Source organism: Aspergillus fumigatus, chromosome 4 (genome assembly GCF_000002655.1).
Source record: "Aspergillus fumigatus Af293 chromosome 4, whole genome shotgun sequence".
NCBI lineage: Eukaryota > Fungi > Ascomycota > Eurotiomycetes > Eurotiales > Aspergillaceae > Aspergillus > Aspergillus fumigatus.
This window is the reverse complement of record NC_007197.1, coordinates 949249-968416: the sequence shown is the minus strand read 5'-3', so window position 1 is coordinate 968416 and position 19168 is coordinate 949249. Positions and strand designations below refer to the sequence as shown.

General features: G+C 53.5%; 7 protein-coding genes across 7 annotated transcripts; 3 read left to right on the top strand and 4 right to left on the bottom strand.

The window, feature by feature from the left end:
- Window positions 1-139: 139 nt before the first annotated feature.
- Window positions 140-1525, bottom strand: AFUA_4G03400 (uncharacterized protein; the record flags this gene model as incomplete). Its single annotated transcript, XM_741434.1, has 2 exons — window positions 140-693; window positions 748-1525. 2 exons carry the CDS (start codon window positions 1523-1525, stop codon window positions 140-142), a joined length of 1332 nt encoding a protein of 443 aa, XP_746527.1.
- A 564-nt stretch (window positions 1526-2089) lies between these two features.
- AFUA_4G03390 (uncharacterized protein) lies at window positions 2090-4164 on the top strand. The gene is made up of 2 exons (XM_077804532.1): window positions 2090-3494; window positions 3547-4164. Exons 1-2 carry the CDS (start codon window positions 2834-2836, stop codon window positions 3876-3878), a joined length of 993 nt encoding a protein of 330 aa, XP_077660679.1. The 5' UTR covers window positions 2090-2833; the 3' UTR covers window positions 3879-4164.
- A 125-nt stretch (window positions 4165-4289) lies between these two features.
- Window positions 4290-7480, top strand: AFUA_4G03370 (putative GABA permease (Uga4); the record flags this gene model as incomplete). The annotated part of the gene is made up of 8 exons (XM_741431.3): window positions 4290-5577; window positions 5634-5779; window positions 5828-5875; window positions 5927-6074; window positions 6128-6660; window positions 6722-6808; window positions 6869-7253; window positions 7314-7480. Exons 1-8 carry the CDS (start codon window positions 5478-5480, stop codon window positions 7478-7480), a joined length of 1614 nt encoding a protein of 537 aa, XP_746524.2. The 5' UTR covers window positions 4290-5477.
- Window positions 7481-7668: 188 nt separating this feature from the next.
- AFUA_4G03360 (putative GPI anchored protein) lies at window positions 7669-8265 on the bottom strand (the record flags this gene model as incomplete). Its single annotated transcript, XM_741430.2, has 1 exon — window positions 7669-8265. One exon carries the CDS (start codon window positions 8263-8265, stop codon window positions 7669-7671), a length of 597 nt encoding a protein of 198 aa, XP_746523.2.
- Window positions 8266-9387: 1122 nt separating this feature from the next.
- exg10 (glycoside hydrolase family 55 protein) lies at window positions 9388-11777 on the bottom strand (the record flags this gene model as incomplete). Its single annotated transcript, XM_741429.1, has 2 exons — window positions 9388-11019; window positions 11070-11777. 2 exons carry the CDS (start codon window positions 11775-11777, stop codon window positions 9388-9390), a joined length of 2340 nt encoding a protein of 779 aa, XP_746522.1.
- Window positions 11778-12281: 504 nt separating this feature from the next.
- AFUA_4G03340 (threonine/serine exporter family protein) lies at window positions 12282-15951 on the top strand. The gene is made up of 3 exons (XM_741428.2): window positions 12282-12465; window positions 12546-13233; window positions 13279-15951. Exon 3 carries the CDS (start codon window positions 13316-13318, stop codon window positions 15908-15910), a length of 2595 nt encoding a protein of 864 aa, XP_746521.1. The 5' UTR covers window positions 12282-12465; window positions 12546-13233; window positions 13279-13315; the 3' UTR covers window positions 15911-15951.
- Window positions 15952-16550: 599 nt separating this feature from the next.
- Window positions 16551-18908, bottom strand: AFUA_4G03330 (anoctamin family protein; the record flags this gene model as incomplete). The annotated part of the gene is made up of 4 exons (XM_741427.1): window positions 16551-18200; window positions 18246-18534; window positions 18586-18739; window positions 18812-18908. The coding sequence occupies 4 exons, from the start codon at window positions 18906-18908 to the stop codon at window positions 16551-16553; spliced, it is 2190 nt and encodes a 729-aa protein (XP_746520.1).
- Window positions 18909-19168: the final 260 nt, after the last annotated feature.

Here is a 19168-nt window from a genome sequence, read left to right as displayed (position 1 = left end):
CGTCTTCAATCTAGGTAGCTAGGAAGCAAGGTCGTGGCTGTCAATCAAACATCTTATAGGTACCAGTGCATACAGAGTTCTAACCCGGTGTCTAGTTAGTAGTCACCTTAGAATACGTGAAAAGCAAGGTCTCGACATGTCAAGACGGCAACTCAATTGGAGCACGCCGCTGGTTTCCCGGGCTTTGTGGTCCCTGGTCGTCGTGATTCGTGGTTCCCGGACTTGACTCGGGACAAGGTAGCTCATGACCCCCAGAAGGTGTTGCTTCGGGGAACTCGGCCTTCCCCCTCCATGTCTGCGGCATAGATCCACCTGGATCAGATGATGCTCTTTTCCTCAGTAGTACAATTCCAGCAATAAGCGTCAATCCGATTATCAAAAGACCCCCAATCACCCCTCCGACGATAGCACCTACTGGGGTCGTTGACTTTGTCGTTCCTACGAGTGCCAGAGATGTCGATATCGACGTGGTAGGGTCTTGAAGGCGGCTCTGCGTCGTTGACGCCGGGATAGTGACCGTGGCTTGGGGCGCCGTCGTCGAGGTGGAAACTGGCTTCGACGTAATATTGAAGTAGTGACAGCTGAAATGGGTCGAGCCCGGGTCGCTGCATAAGCCATATATGTAGTAGACGCCGGGGCCGGCAAGCCCCATGAAACTGACATTCCATGCGGTGGAGCCATTGTTGGGAGTCTCTGCTCCATGTCAACAGCTGGCCAAGATCCAGGTCCCCGGCAGAACAATCTCACCTGCGATTTGACTACACCGCGCATCACGCTGGAACTGACAGTCGCCACCATTGGAATCCTTCATCAACCAGAACTGAATGGACTCGTCGCAGCCGCTTTTCCACTTGATGTCGATCGACTGCCCGACCGTGAAAGCTAGATTCGATATGTATTCGCCGGTGTAACCACTCTGCGGGGGGAAAAGGAATACGTCTCCAGCGGCAGAACTTTGCCGGGGACACGCGCTTATTATGAACACAACGTGAAAAGCAAGGAGTGCTGCGATGCGGTAGATCTTCCCATCATGCTGCTTAAATGGCATGATTGTCAGCCATGAGTAACAGGCTGGTATGTGATCGCATGTCGAGAAGGGGAGGATTTTAGGACTACAAATAGGTCCTCTATGAACCTGGGAGCTTCCAGTCAATTGAATAAACTGGCGGCCGGAAAGGCTGAAACCGCAAGGCGCATATTTACAGGGGTTCAGGAGCCCAGGAATGCAGCTATAGGGGAAACTCCCATACGCAAGATCCTTGAGATGGTGCAAGAACAGACTAAGTATACGGAGGACTCTTATTTCTTGGTTCTCGCCGGACATCACCATAGCAATCACTACCTGACTAACAGCTATGCCAGACTGTGGGTGTTTTACTATTCCCACAGGATCTTTGCCTGGCCGCGGGCTACTGTGACGGTCAGACCGCTTCATTGACACGGACAACAGCAGATAACTGCTGTATTGCAGCACATGGTCTAGAGCTTGTGCGATACCCAAATATGTTGCCGGTCTACATACCATTAAGGGCTCAAGATCAGTCTACCTGTTTCATCACAGGGAACAAGAGCCAAGTGAAGGAAGGAGGGTATGAGTCTATATGAACCGAATTAGCATCTTCTATTCAAATTCCCCAATTCACCAGCAAAAGTAATATCCTTGTTCCCTAGGGGAAGATGTACTTTCACGCGTACCTTTCAGAACACCGCTGGCACGACGGCCACTCTAATGCAGGCTGGTTGCACTGCAGCCTTAGCCCAGGTCCCTAAATCACACTACTGAACCACTTTGCCTTGCTAGTAAAAATTGAACGATCAAGTCTCGTTGCTCGAGAGCCAAGGGTTCTGAGAGAGCAGTCGGCGGTAACCGATTAGGAGACTGGATGGGCCGCATGGCAGCTTTGTGACCGTTGTAATTAAAATCTGACAGCTCATGCAAGATCAGGCTGCCATTGGCTACAACACTGATTCAAAGACAGAGCCGTGGAAGCCAGAAAGCCTGAGAAGCAGCCAAAAGAATGCCTCTAGTTAAGGAATGTATCCTCGAGTCAAACTCCAGGTGCTCTTTTTCCCCACCCACGGATGGGAGCGGACGCTTGTCCCTCGTTTTCCCCTCCAAGTCGGTTCAAAGATGTCGACTTCAGGACATTGCATTATCCAAGGATTAATTATTCTAGGTCAAATAGTTACTGCAACATGAAGTGCTAAATGCCAAGGTCCACATGGTCCGCCCGTATCCGGGACTACATGCCTCGATTAAACATAACATGCACAATTACTCAGCCTGCGTTATGCTGCTTGTGCTACTAGCACAGAAGTGACTGTCATCAGTTGCAGCAAAAGAATACTATTAATATCTCCGGAAGAAGAACGGATTCCAGCGAGTCAATGACATGATGACTGACAGATTTTCCTGCAATTCCACCTGGATCCGCTGTCTCATTGGCCACTACCAAGTGCGAACTGGTGCTTGGGGTTCGACTTGGAGCCAACCGATGTCTGGGCCCTGATCGAACCATGAAACTTTACTGACTTTTCTGGATTCTCGTTTGCATTTCACTGACCATCATGGCTAGGAAGATCTCTGATGGTACTTCGGAAGGCCGGAATTGGCGACTTTCCCGCCGTGACCCAAAGATTGGCGAGAAAACTCAAGACACACCAGGACGCCAAAGTAGTCATGACTATGTCGTAATCGATAACAGAGTCAGGTATTGGGTTGCAGCGCATATAAGATGACAAGAGTCGCGGATACATTAGGATCGATCGCACGGTCAGCGTCATCTTATCCTAGACATCAGTCTTCGTCTTCTCTGTATCAAGCAAAGATACAATGGCGTTCGGTAAACGTAATGGAGAGGAGCGGCGTGTCCTCCATCGCACCCAGAGTCAGCTTCCCATGCTGGGTCTGGCGGACAGTGCTCGAAATAACCTGATTGCCGTGGTGGGAGAGTTTGTCGGCACATTTCTCTTCCTGTTTTTCTCATTTGCAGGAACCCAGGTCTCCAACACACCCAAGCCGGTGGCCGGGGCCCCTCCCAACACGTCCAACCTTTTGTATTCTGCCCTATCGTTCGGTTTCTCCTTGACAGTCAACATCTGGGCCTTTTATCGGGTGACGGGAGGTCTCTTCAACCCTGTAGTAAGTCCAACCCATGAATTACAACACAACGGATCAGCTCTGACAGAACAGGTCTCCTTGGCGCTCTGCCTGGTCGGAGGCATGCCGCCCCTTCGAGGCGTCCTCGTCTTCATGGCACAGCTTGTAGGCGGCATCGCCGCCGCCGGCGTCGTCAGCGCTCTGTTCCCGGGTGACCTCAACGTCGGAACTCGGCTGGGTGGAGGGGCCTCCATCTCTCAGGGTCTATTTATCGAGATGTTCCTCACAGCGCAACTGGTGTTCGTCATCATCATGCTGGCCGTTGTGAAGCACAAATCCACTTTCCTTGCGCCGGTCGGGATCGGGCTCACTTTCTTCGTCACAGAAATGATCGGTATGGATGACCCGAATCCACCGTCGATGCGGACGGAGGCTAATGACAACAGGCGACTATTATACGGGGGGATCGCTGAACCCCGCGCGCTCGCTTGGCCCGGACGTGATCAACCGGAGCTTCCCTGGTTATCACTGGATTTATTGGGTTGGACCGCTGCTCGGGTCTCTGCTGGCCTGCGGATTCTACGCCTTCCTCCGGATGTTCAAATACGAGTCCGTCAACCCGGGGCAGGACTATGACGAGTGGGAGGCTAAGCGAAATCATGGATCGTTCGATGGCAATGGCCGAGAGTCAACCGCCTTTTCGGATTCGACCGCTGGCGCACAGAGTCAGTCGCCTCGAGGTGTAAATCGACCGGTCAGCGGAGCGGAACAGGTTTAATCGATGGAATAGGTCGATAAAGCTCACATGTTGATGCAGGTGGTTCAATAGGACAGATGGTGGCAGCAAGAGAAACAGGCAATGTGTGTGTGTGTGTGTGGTGTGAGTGTTTGACCAGTCATCTATGACAAGCGATGGCAAGCGACGATATGATATAGTACGCTAAGCGAAGTCCCTAGTGCTTAGGAATAATGAAATCCCCCTTTACCTGAACTGGCAGGTTAGACGGTGACTACAGTCTCATTTTAGAGGAAAGCATCTGACTCGAAACGAAAGGCATGCAGTAGAGCTAGATTAAATTGTTATTGCGATCTGATCGTCAGATTGGTAACGCAAACGAGCTGTTTAGGGATGGCACCATATCGTCCGGTGCTGGTGTACCGCCAGCTCAAGATCATGTGGTAGACAATACGCAAGTAATCCCCTTCCGGAAGCATCAATATTCGATGATCTATTTTGCTATCACCAGTGTATCATCCCTGCTATGGTTGACCATGTCTTGACTTTTGACTTGAGCAGTACGGAATACGGACACGGCAGCCGACACTTGCGGCAGACGCCCACAATCCAGAATCCACACCAGCTCCAGCGCTCCACAACGCACAAACCTTGGAGAACAGCCGTCGCTGCACCACGAGCATCCTCATTTCATTATTCTGCGTATCCATACCGCTGGTCTCTTTTACATTTTATATTTCTACAGAAAGAATGATATTTCGCAGATGAGAGTGATTCAGGCCTTGCAAGATTGCACCCTGGCTATTAACGGCTCCTACGGAAACTAGAAGGATTAGGTGCAGACTGCAACATGCAGGCCTAGCGCCCTAGGCAACTTAATTAATCAATCGAGAAAATGAGGAGACCAAGACCGTGTCTCTCTCCGCAGATTGCATTTGCACATTTGCATAATACTGTCTTCTTCGGCGACTGGCCAGACCTGAGCGTGGCCATGGGACTTGGCGCACCCGTCCAACCAGATGCTGCCCGACCATGAGTGATGAAGTCGAGATCTTCCAGGTCCATGGAACCACAAATACTACAAATACTGGGGGGTAGCGGCGATACAGAGTATTATCGAAATCACTTGGGTATCACTCTCAGTAGGTAACAGTAATATAACAGAGATCTCCTTGAACATAGGAGTCGAGGAGTCTGTGGACTACCAATCAGGGGAGGGCAGGGTTGGATCATCCAAGGCCAGTCAGAAGCTGTGGAGGCCATATCCACACCCAAAATGCCGTCTGAATGGTCCGCGACGATCATCTCCCGCGTCCCAGTCGGCCGATCCATTCCCCATCCGAGGTGCCAGGATCACCCCCTTTCGTCTTGGTCTTCCCACCCATTCGAATGCCACATCCAATATTCTTGCAGATAGTCGTTTTTGACTTTGCAAGTGCTCACACCATGTCCCTCGTGTCCCTCTAGTCGTATCTGGCCCGTGGTACCTGTTCCCTGGTCCGACCCGATGCAGATAACTCCATTTGTCCCCGCTGGGCTGGGCTGAACCTCTTCCCGATTTTCTTCAGTCTTCAGTCTTCGTCCTCCCCATTATTGATGATTATCGATTTTGCAGTCATTTGAGACTGCTTGGACGCCAAGATGATCCTGAAGATGCGCTCGCAGACCACCGTTGATGCCGCCGGCGCTGAACATGGCGTCGATGGCCATCGGGCGGTGGTCGACGACACCCAGCTCCTGGGTAAGTCGCAGCTTTTGAACGTTGGCGTCCGACGCGCATCAGACTGATTGCAACAGCGGAACTGGGCTACAAGCAGGAGCTGCGACGACAGTATTCGACATTAGAAATCTTTGCGGTCGCGTTTAGTATCATGGGTTTGGTTCCGTCGATCGCGTCTACCATTGCATTCTCACTTCCAGCTGGTCCAGTCGGGATGGTTTGGGTTCGTTTGTTTTCTTGCTTTCTTTCCCGACGCGGCTAATAGCGATAGGGATGGTTTACCGCGAGTATCCTCATCTTCTTTGTCGGTCTTGCGATGGTATGTCCCTGAGTCGTCCAATGCGATTGCACCTAATGTTAATGACTCCAGGCGGATATGGCGTCAGCGATGCCTACGGCTGGCGGTCTATACTGGTGGACACATTATTTCGCGGGTGAGAAGTTCAAGAACCCGCTGAGCTTCTTGGTCGGATACAGCAACACCCTTGGGCTGATTGGGGGGATGTGCTCGGTTGACTGTATGTCTTGGTCATGTTTATCGCTCCATCACTCGGCATCGCTGACGGTACAGATACGCTCTCGCTGCTGCTGCTCGCGTGCATCTCGATCTCGCGTGACGGAGAATGGTCCGCGTCCAACGGAACCATCTATGGCGTCTATGTCGGGGTGATCCTCGTGCACGCCGTGTGCGCCGTATTCGCCGGGCCGATCATGAACAAGATCCAAACGTTTTCGATTTTCGTCAACGTGGCGATGATCATCGCAACGGTGGTCGCGCTTCCCGTCGGCAAGGTCAGCCGCGGCCAGTCGCTGAACCCGGGCTCGTATGTCTTCGGGGACGTGGAGAACCTGACAACGTGGCCGACGGGCTGGGCTTTTGTGCTGGCGTTCCTGGCCCCCATCTGGTCGATTGGGTTCTTCGACTCGTGCGTGCATATGAGCGAGGAAGCGCTGCATGCGGCCAAGGCGGTGCCGCTGGGGATCATCTGGTCGTCGGGTTGCGCCACGGTCCTAGGATTTCTGGTTTTGTCCGTGATTGCCGCGACGATGGACCCGGATGTTAGCAAGACGATGGGCTCGACGTTTGGGCAGCCAATGGCGCAGGTAAGCCATCCATGTCCTCGTATGGTAACTGACGGCGACTGACGGACGACTGACGGACCAGATCTATTATGACGCTCTCGGCAAGAAGGGAGCTCTTGGCTTCACAGGTGTGCTGATTGTCATTCAATTCCTGGTCGGACTGAGTTTGGTAAGCTCCCAGCCATCTTTTCGGGGGAAAAAAAAAATATACAGAGGTACTGATCAACAGATCGTTGCTGCCTCCCGGCAAGCATGGGCGTTCTCCCGTGACGGCGCCCTCCCCTTCTCGGGCTACTTCCGCCATATCAGCAAACGCATCCGGTACCAGCCCGTCCGCGCAATCGTCGGGTTCGTCGCCGTGTGCATCGTTGCCGGCCTGCTCTGCCTGATCAACTCGATCGCCGCCAACGCGCTGTTCTCCCTGTTCGTCGCGAGCAACTACGTCGCCTGGGGCACCCCGATTCTCTGCCGCGTGGTCTGGAGCAAGAAGCACTTCCGGCCGGGCGAGTTCTACACGGGGAAGCTGAGCCGGCCGATTGCCATCGTCGCAATCCTGTGGTTGATCTTTGGGCTGATGCTGTCGATGTTTCCGAGCGGGGGACCGAATCCAACTCGTAAGTGTCTTTTTTGTCTTTGCAGTCTAGGAACTGATGGCTGACGGGGCTACGCTACAGCATCAACGATGAACTACACCATTGTCATCAACGGCTTCGTGTGGGTTGCATGCATGACGTATTATTTCCTCTTTGCGCGGAAATGGTACACCGGCCCCAAGATGACGATCGATTCGTCGTCGTCGGAGGTGGTATCCCCGCCAGAGAAAGATGCAGCAGCCAACTGAAATTGGATTCAAGAAGAATACAGATGTTTGTCAATTGATTGTCATATTTCAGTACATGTACAGGTCGGTATATATAGACAGACATAACCCATAATGAGATCGCATTAGCGAAACTATAGTCATCTCCACACCTCTCTCTCTCTCTCTCTCTCTCTCACATCTCATTTACTCAATACCCCCTACAAGCCCTACAGGGCAGCCATAACACCCAACACACCAGCCACACCCACAATCCCCGCTCCAAGGAACGGGGTAGCCTGCGCACCCGCCCCCTCCGACGTGGAGGTCGACGTGCCCGCCGCACCGGCACTAGTGCTCGTGCGGGTCATGGTGGTGGTGAACGACCCGCTTGTCGAGGTCGTGGTATCCGTCAGGGTAGCCGTGGTCGAACTGGTGGTCTCGCTCACCGACCGGGTCTCCGTGGCGGTCGGCGTACCATTCGTTCCGGTCAGGGTGGTCAATTGCTCGTTCCACGCCGACGACGCCTTGCTGGCCACATCGGAAGCGCGGGACTGGGCGTCCGAGGCCACGGACGACGCCCAGGACTGGACGTTGGAGGCTGCGGCGCCGGCCTCGGAGGTGAGCGAGGAGACGGCCGCCGCGCCGCCGGTTTCAAACGCGGAGGCGATGGAGGTTGCGTCGGCGACGACGTTGGAGGCGATGTTTTGGCCGTTGGAGACGATGTTGTTGGCTGCGGAGACTAGGGAGTCAATTGCATTGTTGTCCTGTGCGTAGGTGGAGGTGGCTGTTGCCAGGAGGAGAGCTGTGAGGTGGACGAGTTGCATTTTTGCTTTTTTCGGGTGTTTGGTTTTGTTTATATGAGATAGAGTTATCAGTTCTAGATGACAATGAAGCAGCCAGAGATTGGAGACTGGAGGCTGGAGGCTGGAGATTAGAGACTGGAGACTGAGCTGGAGACTGGGGATCGTTTTATATGTCGTTACACTGCCAACACACCATAAATAGATCACAGCCAGCTCAGGCACTCCATACTGACCGTCCCTGGGTCAACGTCAGCTCCACAGGGCGCAGCGCAGTGACTGCGTGGCGATACATCACTACAGGTACGGATACAGGTACAGAGGACTGTAGGCTGTACAATCAAATCAGCGAGTAAAACATGGAATGACGACGTCCACGGGTCGATTCGGATGAGGTTGTGCCAATCACAATATCACCCATTCGGATCCACCCAGCCCACTGTGTCAGGGTCAGTTCTTTCAGTTGGTGATGGCGATGATGATGGCGATGATGATGATGTACTACAGTAATGCTTGCACCATACAATAGCCAAGTGAATACACTACATCATAATCAATCTATCCGGCTACTAGGACTAGTGTCTTGTCTCCAAGTTTCCCTACTTGTAGTGATGGCACAGGAGCGACTACTGACTCGTAGAGTATTTTCCAGAACCAAGACCCAAGCCACAGATCCACTGTGTACGCTTCGTTTAACCACTCCCAGAATAGTGCTATGGGGCGCACAGTCAAGAAGCAATGTGAATGGTTCTGGCGGTGCACTAATCCACAGATCAGCGGCTTAGTGAGACTGTCCAGGTTTGTGCCATGTCAAGCAAGGTTGCGGGACTTGTTTGTGCAATAGGTTACTTGGATGAATACGGAGTATTGTGCTGCCTATGCCAAGATGATGACGTATGCTGGGTGGTGGTGCATTGCCTATTGAATGATCAATTATACAAGTGATCAGATAGACTAATTCCCAACAATGATGATGACATCCAGTTCCTCGCTTCTGGAAACAAAAGGAGGACTGCCGCGGTGTGGCAATGCCCATGTGGCGGTGACGATCCATCCATCCGTGGCTCAGGGAAACTAAATAAGTAATATTACTAGTGAACTTACATTGAGATGATTATGTACTCCAGGCAACACAGATACAAGAGATCAGTGGCTAGAAAACTGCCGGTATGCTTGAATGATGGCCTCCCATCCTCCGGGGTGATAATACTCGGTCGGATTCGACTGTCCGTCCAATACCATCACGTTCGTCTTGCGCGTGTTGATGGAATACCACACCAGGTTCTCGGGGTTGTTGCTCACCCGCATCATGTTGCTCTGGCAGTTTCCACTGCATTGGGTCCCGTAGTCTCCGTACCACTCGCCATCGAAGAACGCCCACGCCGCGGAATTATACAGGAGCACGTCCTTGCCGCCGTCGACGTTGGTCGCCAGCGCTGTGCGGCACTTCTGGTCGCCGCCGGCACACCAGGAGAAGTCTGGATCGCCAACAGAAGAGTCCGCGGTCCAGGGCGCGGGCGCCGTCTGAGTCGCACCGCTGCTCTGCATGTACGGACTTTCGGTCTGAAGTAGACCCGCATAGACATTCTCCGCGTTGTGGAAATTGTAATTGTACAGCCAGTGGTGCTCAGAGCCAGTGCCCGTCAGCCATGTCCCTTTGGTCGATTCGACAAGGACTCCGCGACCGGTCGAGATGACAGTGTACCCCGACCCGCCGTCCAGGTTGTGGTCTGCTGTCCAGCCCCAAAAGTTCTCGATATACGCCGACGAACTCTTGGTCAGATGCATCACCATGTACGCTGCCATGCACTGGGAGGTGTCCTGGTTCGTGCACCCGGTCGAGATGCTCGTCTCGGCGGTGCCGCCGACCGTGACAATCGTGTTCCACAAGCCCACGTCGCCCGGAGCGCTCCCGGCCATATTGACTTCGAGGATCTTGGCTCCCGGGAGGACCTCCGACACGCTGAACCGCATGTCCTGGATTTCGGCAACGCCCACGTCGCCTGGGTTGCCAACCCGGACAACAGCCTTCGGATTGCGGGCACCCTTGAAGGCGTTGCCCGCGCCGGAAATCACCGACCACGCCTCTCCCACGATCCGAGAGCCCGGCGGAATGATCAGCGTGTCCTTGACGATGTACACACCGTATGGGAAGTAGCTGATCTTACAGCTGGCCGCGTTATCGGCCAGAATGGCGTTGAGAGAAGCAGAGTCGTCAGTGTAGCCGTCCCCTTTGACGGTGTGGCCTGCGACGGCCTTGACATTGACGATCTGGTCACTAGCGTACTCGGCATATGTCGGCTGCGCTTTCATGAAGAACTTGCCTCCAGACAGCAGCACGTTGGGACGGTTGGTGTTGAAGCTAGTTCCTGTTTCGTATTGGCCTGGGGTGACATTCCCCCAGACCCACGTGTCAACATGAGAAGTGTTGGCCAGTTTGACGTTGCCCTTGCTGTCTTCGGCGATGGGGTTGCCATTGTCGTGAGTCAAATTCTCGATCAGGATTTGGCTGTTGCGGTTCCCACCATCATTGGACGAGTCGTGAAACTTGATCGTAGTCCCCGAGTTGACCGAGGTCGAGTCAAGCAGCACCAAGCTTCCCAGTCCGTTGCTGGTCATGTCAATGCCCACTCCGCAGTTCTCGAATGTGGCGCCTTGAAGCAGAGCAGTGTGGCCCCCCGACGCTCTGAAGGCAGTTGTGCAGCCATTGAAGTGGATGTTCTTGAAGTTGACCTGCTGGTTGGAGTTGTCGATACCAACGACACCTCCATTGATTTGCTATATTTGTCAGCTGACGACCACACGGCGCAGACGAGAGAGAGACCAACCACATCGGTTATAGCGATCGTGGACCCCGCCTGGACGTGAATACCGGTATGACCGGTGGAATAATTCGGCATGTTGATCTGAACGTTAGTCAGACCTGCACCCTGCGCCACACCCCACTGCAGAGCCGTAATGCGAGTATCAGGTCGGAGAGCAGTGGTGTCCAACACCACATTCTTCATGAGCGTCATGAAGCTGGTCTCCGGGGGACCATTCTTGGAATCGTATCCATTGACGAGTGTGTTGCCGTTGAACCCGGCCACCGCTTTGATCACAGGCGGGTTAATTGGGTCTCCAACAATGAGCGTGCCAACTCGGAGGTTGAGTGTGCTCCCCAGCTGGTATGTCCCACTCGGAAGATAGACCTGAGCCGGATACCGAGTGACGCCGGAGCTTTCACGACTTCCACCGCTGCCATTGTCGTTGATGGCTTTTTGCAAGCTCGCAGTCTGGTCGCCAGAGCCGTCATTTTTGGCACCATAATCCAGAACATTGCGCCAGACGGGGTAGTTGTAGTTCCCTCCTGCATGAGGGGCATATCCGCGCGGATTTCCGATGTGGTCCTGTTCAACGAGCCAGTAGGTTGATGGAGAGCTCTTGACAGGACCGCTGCAGGAAGGAGCACGAGCCCCAACGGCTGCAGATGAGGCCGTGGCCAGCGTGCTGGTTAGCGTGCTGGCCAGCGTGGTCAGTAAGAGGAGACCACGCATGCTAGCAAGATGATGAGCCAATGTACGCCGAGACAAATAGATGAGGAAGGACAGTCTTACCGTCATTTTGAGGACGAGACATCGCTGATATAAAACCCCCATCTCTTAGCCCAACCGTCTGCCAGCACCACGATCAAAAGGGTGCCGATTCGTGAGGCGAGAAGATCCTCTACCTTGACGAACAGTCATTGTGCAGAAAGCCCGGGCTTGCATGACAGGGTTACACTACATGTGCGACAAGAAAGAGGGAATTTCCTAAGAGAGAAAGGTGCGCGTCAATACTAGGACGATGTGGTGAGACGGCGCCGAAATGGCCCCGATTTGAAACGCTGTCGTAACGCCTTACAAATGGAAGTGCTTCCTGATCAGGGAAGTGGTGTCTGTCGACAGCAGTCATTTTGGCCTGCAGACGAGGGAGACGCCGCTGCACTAGGCGAGTATAAGATCCTTTGAAAGGATGACAGGACTCAGTTGATCAGGGGCTTACAGCGTGATACCATATAGATTTCCTAGTTCCCAGGCGATGGCTTGTAAATACAGTAAACACATTTCCGCCGCGGACTAACGTATATCCGTCAGACCTGATGTCTCCGTGTCCCAATTGGGAAAGCTCACAGAACATGGTCAGACACTCAGAGTGCCGATTCTATGCTAGATTCTCCAGGCACCAGACTCAACCTCAAGAGACGTGTGAATTCCTTCCGTGGCTGTTGATGAAATTATATCTTGTCTATGGATAGGACTGACTATAGCTCGTGCCATTCACAGTCTCGCCGTTATAGTATACTGTGGACTACAATCTAGCACCATATCATTATATCCGACTTTCGAAGTTCTTGCACCAATGCCAATGCAGTACAGTTGAGATTACACACACGAGAAGTTCTTGGGAGAATATCATTCTTCCATGCGGAATAAAATGAAAAGTCTGCCCACTTGGGTGCAGTCTCCATGCACCATGGGTCATTCGCGGGCTCGGGAGTTTCCTCCGTTGTTGTGGCTGACATCAACATAGAAACGTCGGAAACGTCAACAGACTACCACAGTCAAGGATGTCTTCCCCTCACTTCCTCAGGTCATCGTTCAATGCAATCCTCTAGGTCGACAACGGCCAAAAGACAATCACTCTAACAAAAAGCCATGGTGGTTCTTACCTGTTGTCGCGAAGGTCTAGTCCGGCGGAACATTAATCACGACCGTCCCTTTATTTCTTACAGGTGATGAGACTCGTTGGTTCATGACGTTGAGCGGACGAAGCTGATGTGGCCAACGCCATGCATACGTGAAGTCATGGGTGACTAGATACGATTAGCCACATTGATGGCGAACCATGTCATCCTTCCTTCTCGCGCTGGCCCTCGTGGAATCTTTTCTGCGTGCACTGCTACTCTGACCACGAGAGAGATCAAACTGCATTATACGGATTTGCTTCTAGGTGTCCATACTTCCTGCCCGGGTACGTGCACAGGCAAGTCTCTGCGACGCTTCTAACAAGAGCTAGACGTAAACGACCGAGACCTGTCACCTGAGATTGCCATATGTCTGACTCCAGACAAGGGAGTGAGAGTTCTGCCGCAACCTATCACAGTCAACCAGAGTCAGAAAATACCCAAGATTCTGTTGGTCCCGAAAGCCCCGGATCACCGCCGGCTCCGCCAGGAAGTCCACGGTCGCCTGAACAGCAGAGCCAGGATGGAGACAACCAGGAAATTCCCAATATAGAGACCACCCCGAAAAGCGGGGAAAATGGAGAAGGATCACAGAAGAGACAGCGGGTTCGCTTCCGGTCCGCCATCAGTGTCGACTACCCACAGCCCGGTGGTCCCGAAAGCAGCGAAGATGAACGCTCTATTCAGGAGAAGCAAAAGGCTCAGCGTGACCAAGCGCAACGCCAGGGCCAGCCACATCTCATGTCCACGCCCTACGTTCATGGATCCCTAGACGTCACAGAAACCCCTCTCAAGGAGCGGACCACCCAAGAAGACCTTCAGCAAGCGGAAAAGACTCCAGTGGATAAGAAACCGGACGGTATTGGCGCAGCAGCAGCCGTCGGCGATGTCAGTCGCACAGCTAAGGACAAACTGCGATGGCTGTGGGATACAGTGCACGGCAAGTTGTCCAAGTGGAGTGATCGGCTGGGACGCCCTGAACGAGGTGGGGATGACCTAGGACCCGGTGTCTACCACAATGAATGGACATCAGGCGGCAACGCGCCTCTGGGAGATTTGACTGACAACAAGCACAAGACTCACGAAGAAAAGAAGTCACATCAAGCAACGTCCACGTCTGAAGCGCACCGCCTTGTGCGTGAGCTGACGCAGGACCAGTCTGGTAATCGGCGCAAGACGCGGGGGAAGCCATACCCACACACCGACACGCAGGGCGGACAGGGCGGCCAAGGAAACAATGCAATCGAGTCGGGGCTGCGGTATCGAGCCGGGGGTGGGGGTGTTCTGGCGCAGCTGATGAAACTGAATGGTGGCATGCAACAAGGAGGGCAAGCTGGACAAGCTGGACAAGGTGGGCAACGGTCACCCTCTGACACCGGGACCTCAGGGACCACAACTCCGAAGAAGGAAAAGTTAAAGTGGTACAAGAATAAACAGCATACCCGGTCCACGTCGACGCTGGTTGGCGCTTCGGGGAGTATGAGTGGCGCGAGCACCCCGGTGTCTAGCGAGGTTCTCTCTGCCGCGTCGAAGCGCCTTGGTGGACAGCAGTTCCAGCAAGGGGGAAGGATGCGACTGGAGGACGAGATTCAGGTGACGGTGCAAATCGCGGAGATCATTGCGCGCCAGCGGTACATTATGCAGCTGTGTAAGGCGCTGATGACCTTTGGCGCCCCGACGCATCGGCTCGAAGAGTACATGCAGATGACAGCCAAGGTGCTCGAGGTGGACAGTCAATACCTGTATTTTCCCGGGTGCATGATCATGTCATTTGACGATCCGTCGACGAGGACGACCGAGGTGAAGCTGGTTCGAGTGGCGCAGGGAATCAATCTGCAGAAACTCGCCAACACTCATCGAATCTACAAAAATGTGGTGCATGATGTGATCGGAGTGGAAGAGGCTATTCAGGAACTGGAGGATATTCAAAAGAAACCGCCGCGATTCAACAAGTGGATCGTCGTGTTGGTATACGGATTGGCGTCTGCGACTGTAGGACCGTTTGCGTTCAATGCCCGGCCGATTGACATGCCCATCATCTTCTTCAACGGCTGTCTGCTCGGCCTCATGCAACAAGTCTTCGCGCCTCGCTCGGCGCTCTACTCGAATGTCTTCGAAGTGACGGCCGCAGTGCTCACCTCATTCCTGGCCCGCGCCTTTGGCAGCATTCCCAAGGCCGTCATCGACGGCAAGCGGCAGTTTCTCTTCTGTTTCTCTGCCATCGCCCAATCCTCCATTGCGCTGATTTTGCCCGGCTTCCTCGTGCTATGCAGCAGCCTCGAGCTACAATCCCACCAGATCATCGCTGGGTCTATCCGCATGGTCTACGCGATCATTTACTCCCTCTTCCTCGGATACGGCATCACAGTTGGGACAACCATCTACGGACTGATGGACCCGTCAGCTGTATCCGACATCCAGTGTCCCAAAGCCGGGGCCTTCAAAAACCCATACCTGCAGCGGTTTCCCTTCGTGGCCATCATGACCGTCTGGCTGCTCATCATCAACCAGGGCAAATGGAAACAGTTACCGGTGATGTCGACCATCGCCATGTCCGGGTACATCACCAACTACTTCAGCACGAAGCGGCTGGGCTCCAACTCGCAGGTCGCCAACACCGTTGGCGCTTTCACCATCGGCATTATGGGCAATCTGTACAGTCGCCTGTGGCACGGACATGCTGCAACAGCCATCCTCCCCGCTATCCTCGTGCTGGTCCCCTCGGGTCTTGCAGCGTCCGGGTCGCTGATCACCGGCGTGGCGTCGGCTGATCAGATCCGGCACAACATTAGTAGTCCCAGCGGGACCTCGCAGCCGGGGGCGGGCCTGTCAACCAATTCGTCGGTGTGGACGCTAGCGGTGGGGATGGTTCAGGTAGCGATTGGCATCACGGTTGGCTTGTTTATAGCGGCGTTGGTGGTGTATCCGTATGGCAAGCGGCGGAGCGGCTTGTTTAGTTTCTAGCATGTCTATATTGTATGGAATTGGCTGCCAGTTCTCTGGTTGGCTTGAGTTTAGATAGTAACTCAGCAGATATTGTTCGCGATGCACGACAATTCTCATCCCGTCCCCTTGTAGAAGGCGTCGATACTATCCAGCTGAGGGCCCGAGTCCCTATATAAAGTATTCAAGCACGGCCGGAATGTCTTGAGTAGACGCGCGTCAACTATGACCAGACGAGGTCCTTATTTTCTCACCTACGTTCGCAAACGGAAGGCGAATATGCCGTTGACACGATGAAACACATTAGCGAATGTGGTGGTGGCGTTGATGGTGATGACGATGATGCCAATGCTGTTGATATGGCATTGTTGGATTCCGAATGGAGAAGGATTCCGAGAAAGGGACACTGGGAGAGGATCTAAACCTAAGAATCAGGACATGCTAGCATGCGAGACATGGCTCTCTGGGTCTACTGGATTAAGCTCTCTTGGCATCGCCCTATAGGGCTGCCGGCTGAAGTTCTCCAGGCCTGCACAGCCCGAACTCTTTTCCCACGGGTTGCGCTACTCGACTGTCTCCGCCTAGATCCACATAATGCTATTAATATACTCGTAGCCCTTCTCGGGATCATATGGTCAAAGATGCTATGTACAGCTGTAGGCTACTCTCGCTTCTTCTCCTCTCCACTCAACGCTTTGATCAACTTCACACCCACCTCCTCCGCCGTCCAGCGCTGTCCCTCCCAAAATTCCTCCTCTCGTTCACTTGCATAGGCTGTTTCCTGATGGAGCGTCGCCGACTTGGTTTCTAGAGCCTCTGTCGGGGACGAGTCCGTCGAGGAACTGTACACATCCACATGGTCATTGAACCGCACCCGCGGCTTCCCGTTCCCATGCGTCCTCCGGGCACAGAACTTCTCCAGGTAGGACTTCCGCACGGCGTAGCGCTTGGCGGCTTCGCGGCGGAGAGTACCTGAGCCGAGCTTCTGCAGTCCCGTGCGTACGGCAAAGCGCACCGCAAGGTATACCTGTTGAGCGATGAACAGGACCAGTAGCAGGGAGGACATGTGGACCTCTTTCATCCCGTCGCGGTAGAGATAGACGATACTTGCCGTCGAGAGGGTGCCGAGCCATGTCAGGAACTCCAAGCCTTGGAGAGACGGGCCAATCGAGTCCGCGCGGATGGGTGGCGGGCGCTGGCATTCGAGGGTGAGCTTGAAGAAATCACCGCGCAGCTCGAGCCAGTTGTTGATCAGGAAGAGGAGAGGGACGAGCGGCCAGGCGACCCCGAAAAGGGCGAGGTACCCGTACTGCACGCACATCTCCAGCGTATCTTCGTGGACGTTGTACTCGTCCGCTTCGGCTTCGTTGCGGATCCGAGTAAGGAACGCAGCCTCGGAGGGCGAGTCGATCAGAAGAAGGTCGGTCATTTTGGAGTGCCGGCGTGGGCGGCCAGCTTGCGTTTTCTGGAGGCGGTAGTCGCGCCATTTTCTCCAGATGACCTTTTTCACGTACGGGAGGATGACCTCCTCGCCGAAGCTTACGACTTGGCCTGTCACCGACAGGTAGATTACTTCCTGCTGGAAGCGGGAGGTGTCCACCTGGAATTCAGTGGATATAGAGGAATGGAGGCCCCTGACATGGAAGACGTCCAGGTAAGGGATGATCTTCGCACCAAAAGGGACGTAGACGAACGCGGTCAACAGAGTTGGTAGGAACGCGGTAATGAAATTCATCACGAATGTCTTTGCCGTCTGGGCCAGATCATACTGATCCTGTGTGCGGTAATTCTCATACTCCGTCAGTTGAGTGGCAATGTCCGTCAGCTTCGAGGTGATTGTCGGCAGCGAGAGAGAAAACAGCACAGTCGGAAGAAACTCCAGATACCCCTTGAGCGGGCCCACGTAAACTTCCGAGATGAAAACTTCCAGGGCAAAGGTGACGACGATCAAGCTGCCGAGCGCTACAGCGGCAACCGTAGCAAAGGGGATAAGCAACAACTGGCGCAGAAGCTGCTTTCGCATGGAGAATACGCGCACGGTTTCTCCTGTGATCGGGTCCTGGATCTCCTTGTCCCAGACATACTGCGGCCGGTTGACCTTTAGCGCTCCAACCCCTTTGACATTCCACTGCAGGCTCAAGTCTGTCTCGCGGATCTTCCAGTACTCGACAAAAACGATGCACCAAAGACAGTTGACTACTGCGCAGTTGACAGAGTATGGACCGAAATATGACCAGCAAATGATTCCCCATACGGCTGGCACAACCAGAAAAGACGAATAAGAATGGATAAACGCAAAGTAAAACGCCGTCTGCCAATGTCAGCTTTGATTATCGCCGTTTTTATGATCACAAACCTTCTCGCCAAACAAGGCACGGATCGCATCCAGATCCTTATCAGTTAACGTCAATGATCGACTCATATTACGCAGCAGCTCGGCGTTAGCGGCCTGGTCATGAAGCGGAAACGCAGACGCAATGTTCTTCCACTGTCCTATTCCTGGGGTGATGCCAGCACCACCCAGGTGTCTCTGCCAGGTTACAGCATGGTAGACTGATCGGAGTTCTTCGGCGGGGGTTTCGGCCACGGCGTGGTCGCTTGCAACGGGGAGTTCATGGACGATTCCATATAGCCAGTCTTTTACTCTGATGAAGTTAGTCGGTGAAGCCAGTTGTGTATAGACGGGGGGAGGGTACCTCGACTCGTATATCATCCGTCCCAAGTGATCCCGGGGAACCCGGACACAGACCAGCAGCGAGGAGCCATAACCATGTCTGACTTGGATTTGGAGTTGTGCTGCTTTAAGATTGTGGATCAAATTTTGGAACACCTCAACTGCTTGATATGTGTCTGCAGGTTAATCCCACTGCGTTAGTGTATTCACAAAGGATAAAGATATGTGCGCGGAGTTGCAGTACGAACCAACTTCTTCGAACTGATAGTGGATCACCCAATCGACACCAAGATTGTCAAGCTCCGCATGCTCAAACTGATGATTGTGGAAGAAAAGAAGAGCCATTTTATGAGGATATGGGGAGGAAGAAGCGGTGTGTGGACGGTGGAGAGGAGGAGGAAGTGCTTCGAGCTGCGTTAGTCAATTGATTTAATTAGGAACCATGCACCATGCTACATTAACTAGTATGAAGATATTTCTTCTAAACATTACTAACAGTACATGTATGGATCCTGATCAGATTGTCCCAGGTGCCCGCCATGATGACCCCAGTGGCTCAATTAGCCACAAATCATAGTCTTATAGATCCAGAGGCCTAAGCACCA

Bases quoted from the DNA above. Each gene is read 5' to 3' on its own strand.
- AFUA_4G03390 (XM_077804532.1), top strand. From the start codon at position 2,834: ATGGCGTTCGGTAAACGTAATGGAGAGGAGCGGCGTGTCCTCCATCGC. The intron at 3,495-3,546 runs GTATGGATGACC...TAATGACAACAG, and splicing joins CTTCGTCACAGAAATGATCG to GCGACTATTATACGGGGGGA.
- AFUA_4G03340 (XM_741428.2), top strand. From the start codon at position 13,316: ATGTCTGACTCCAGACAAGGGAGTGAGAGTTCTGCCGCAACCTATCAC.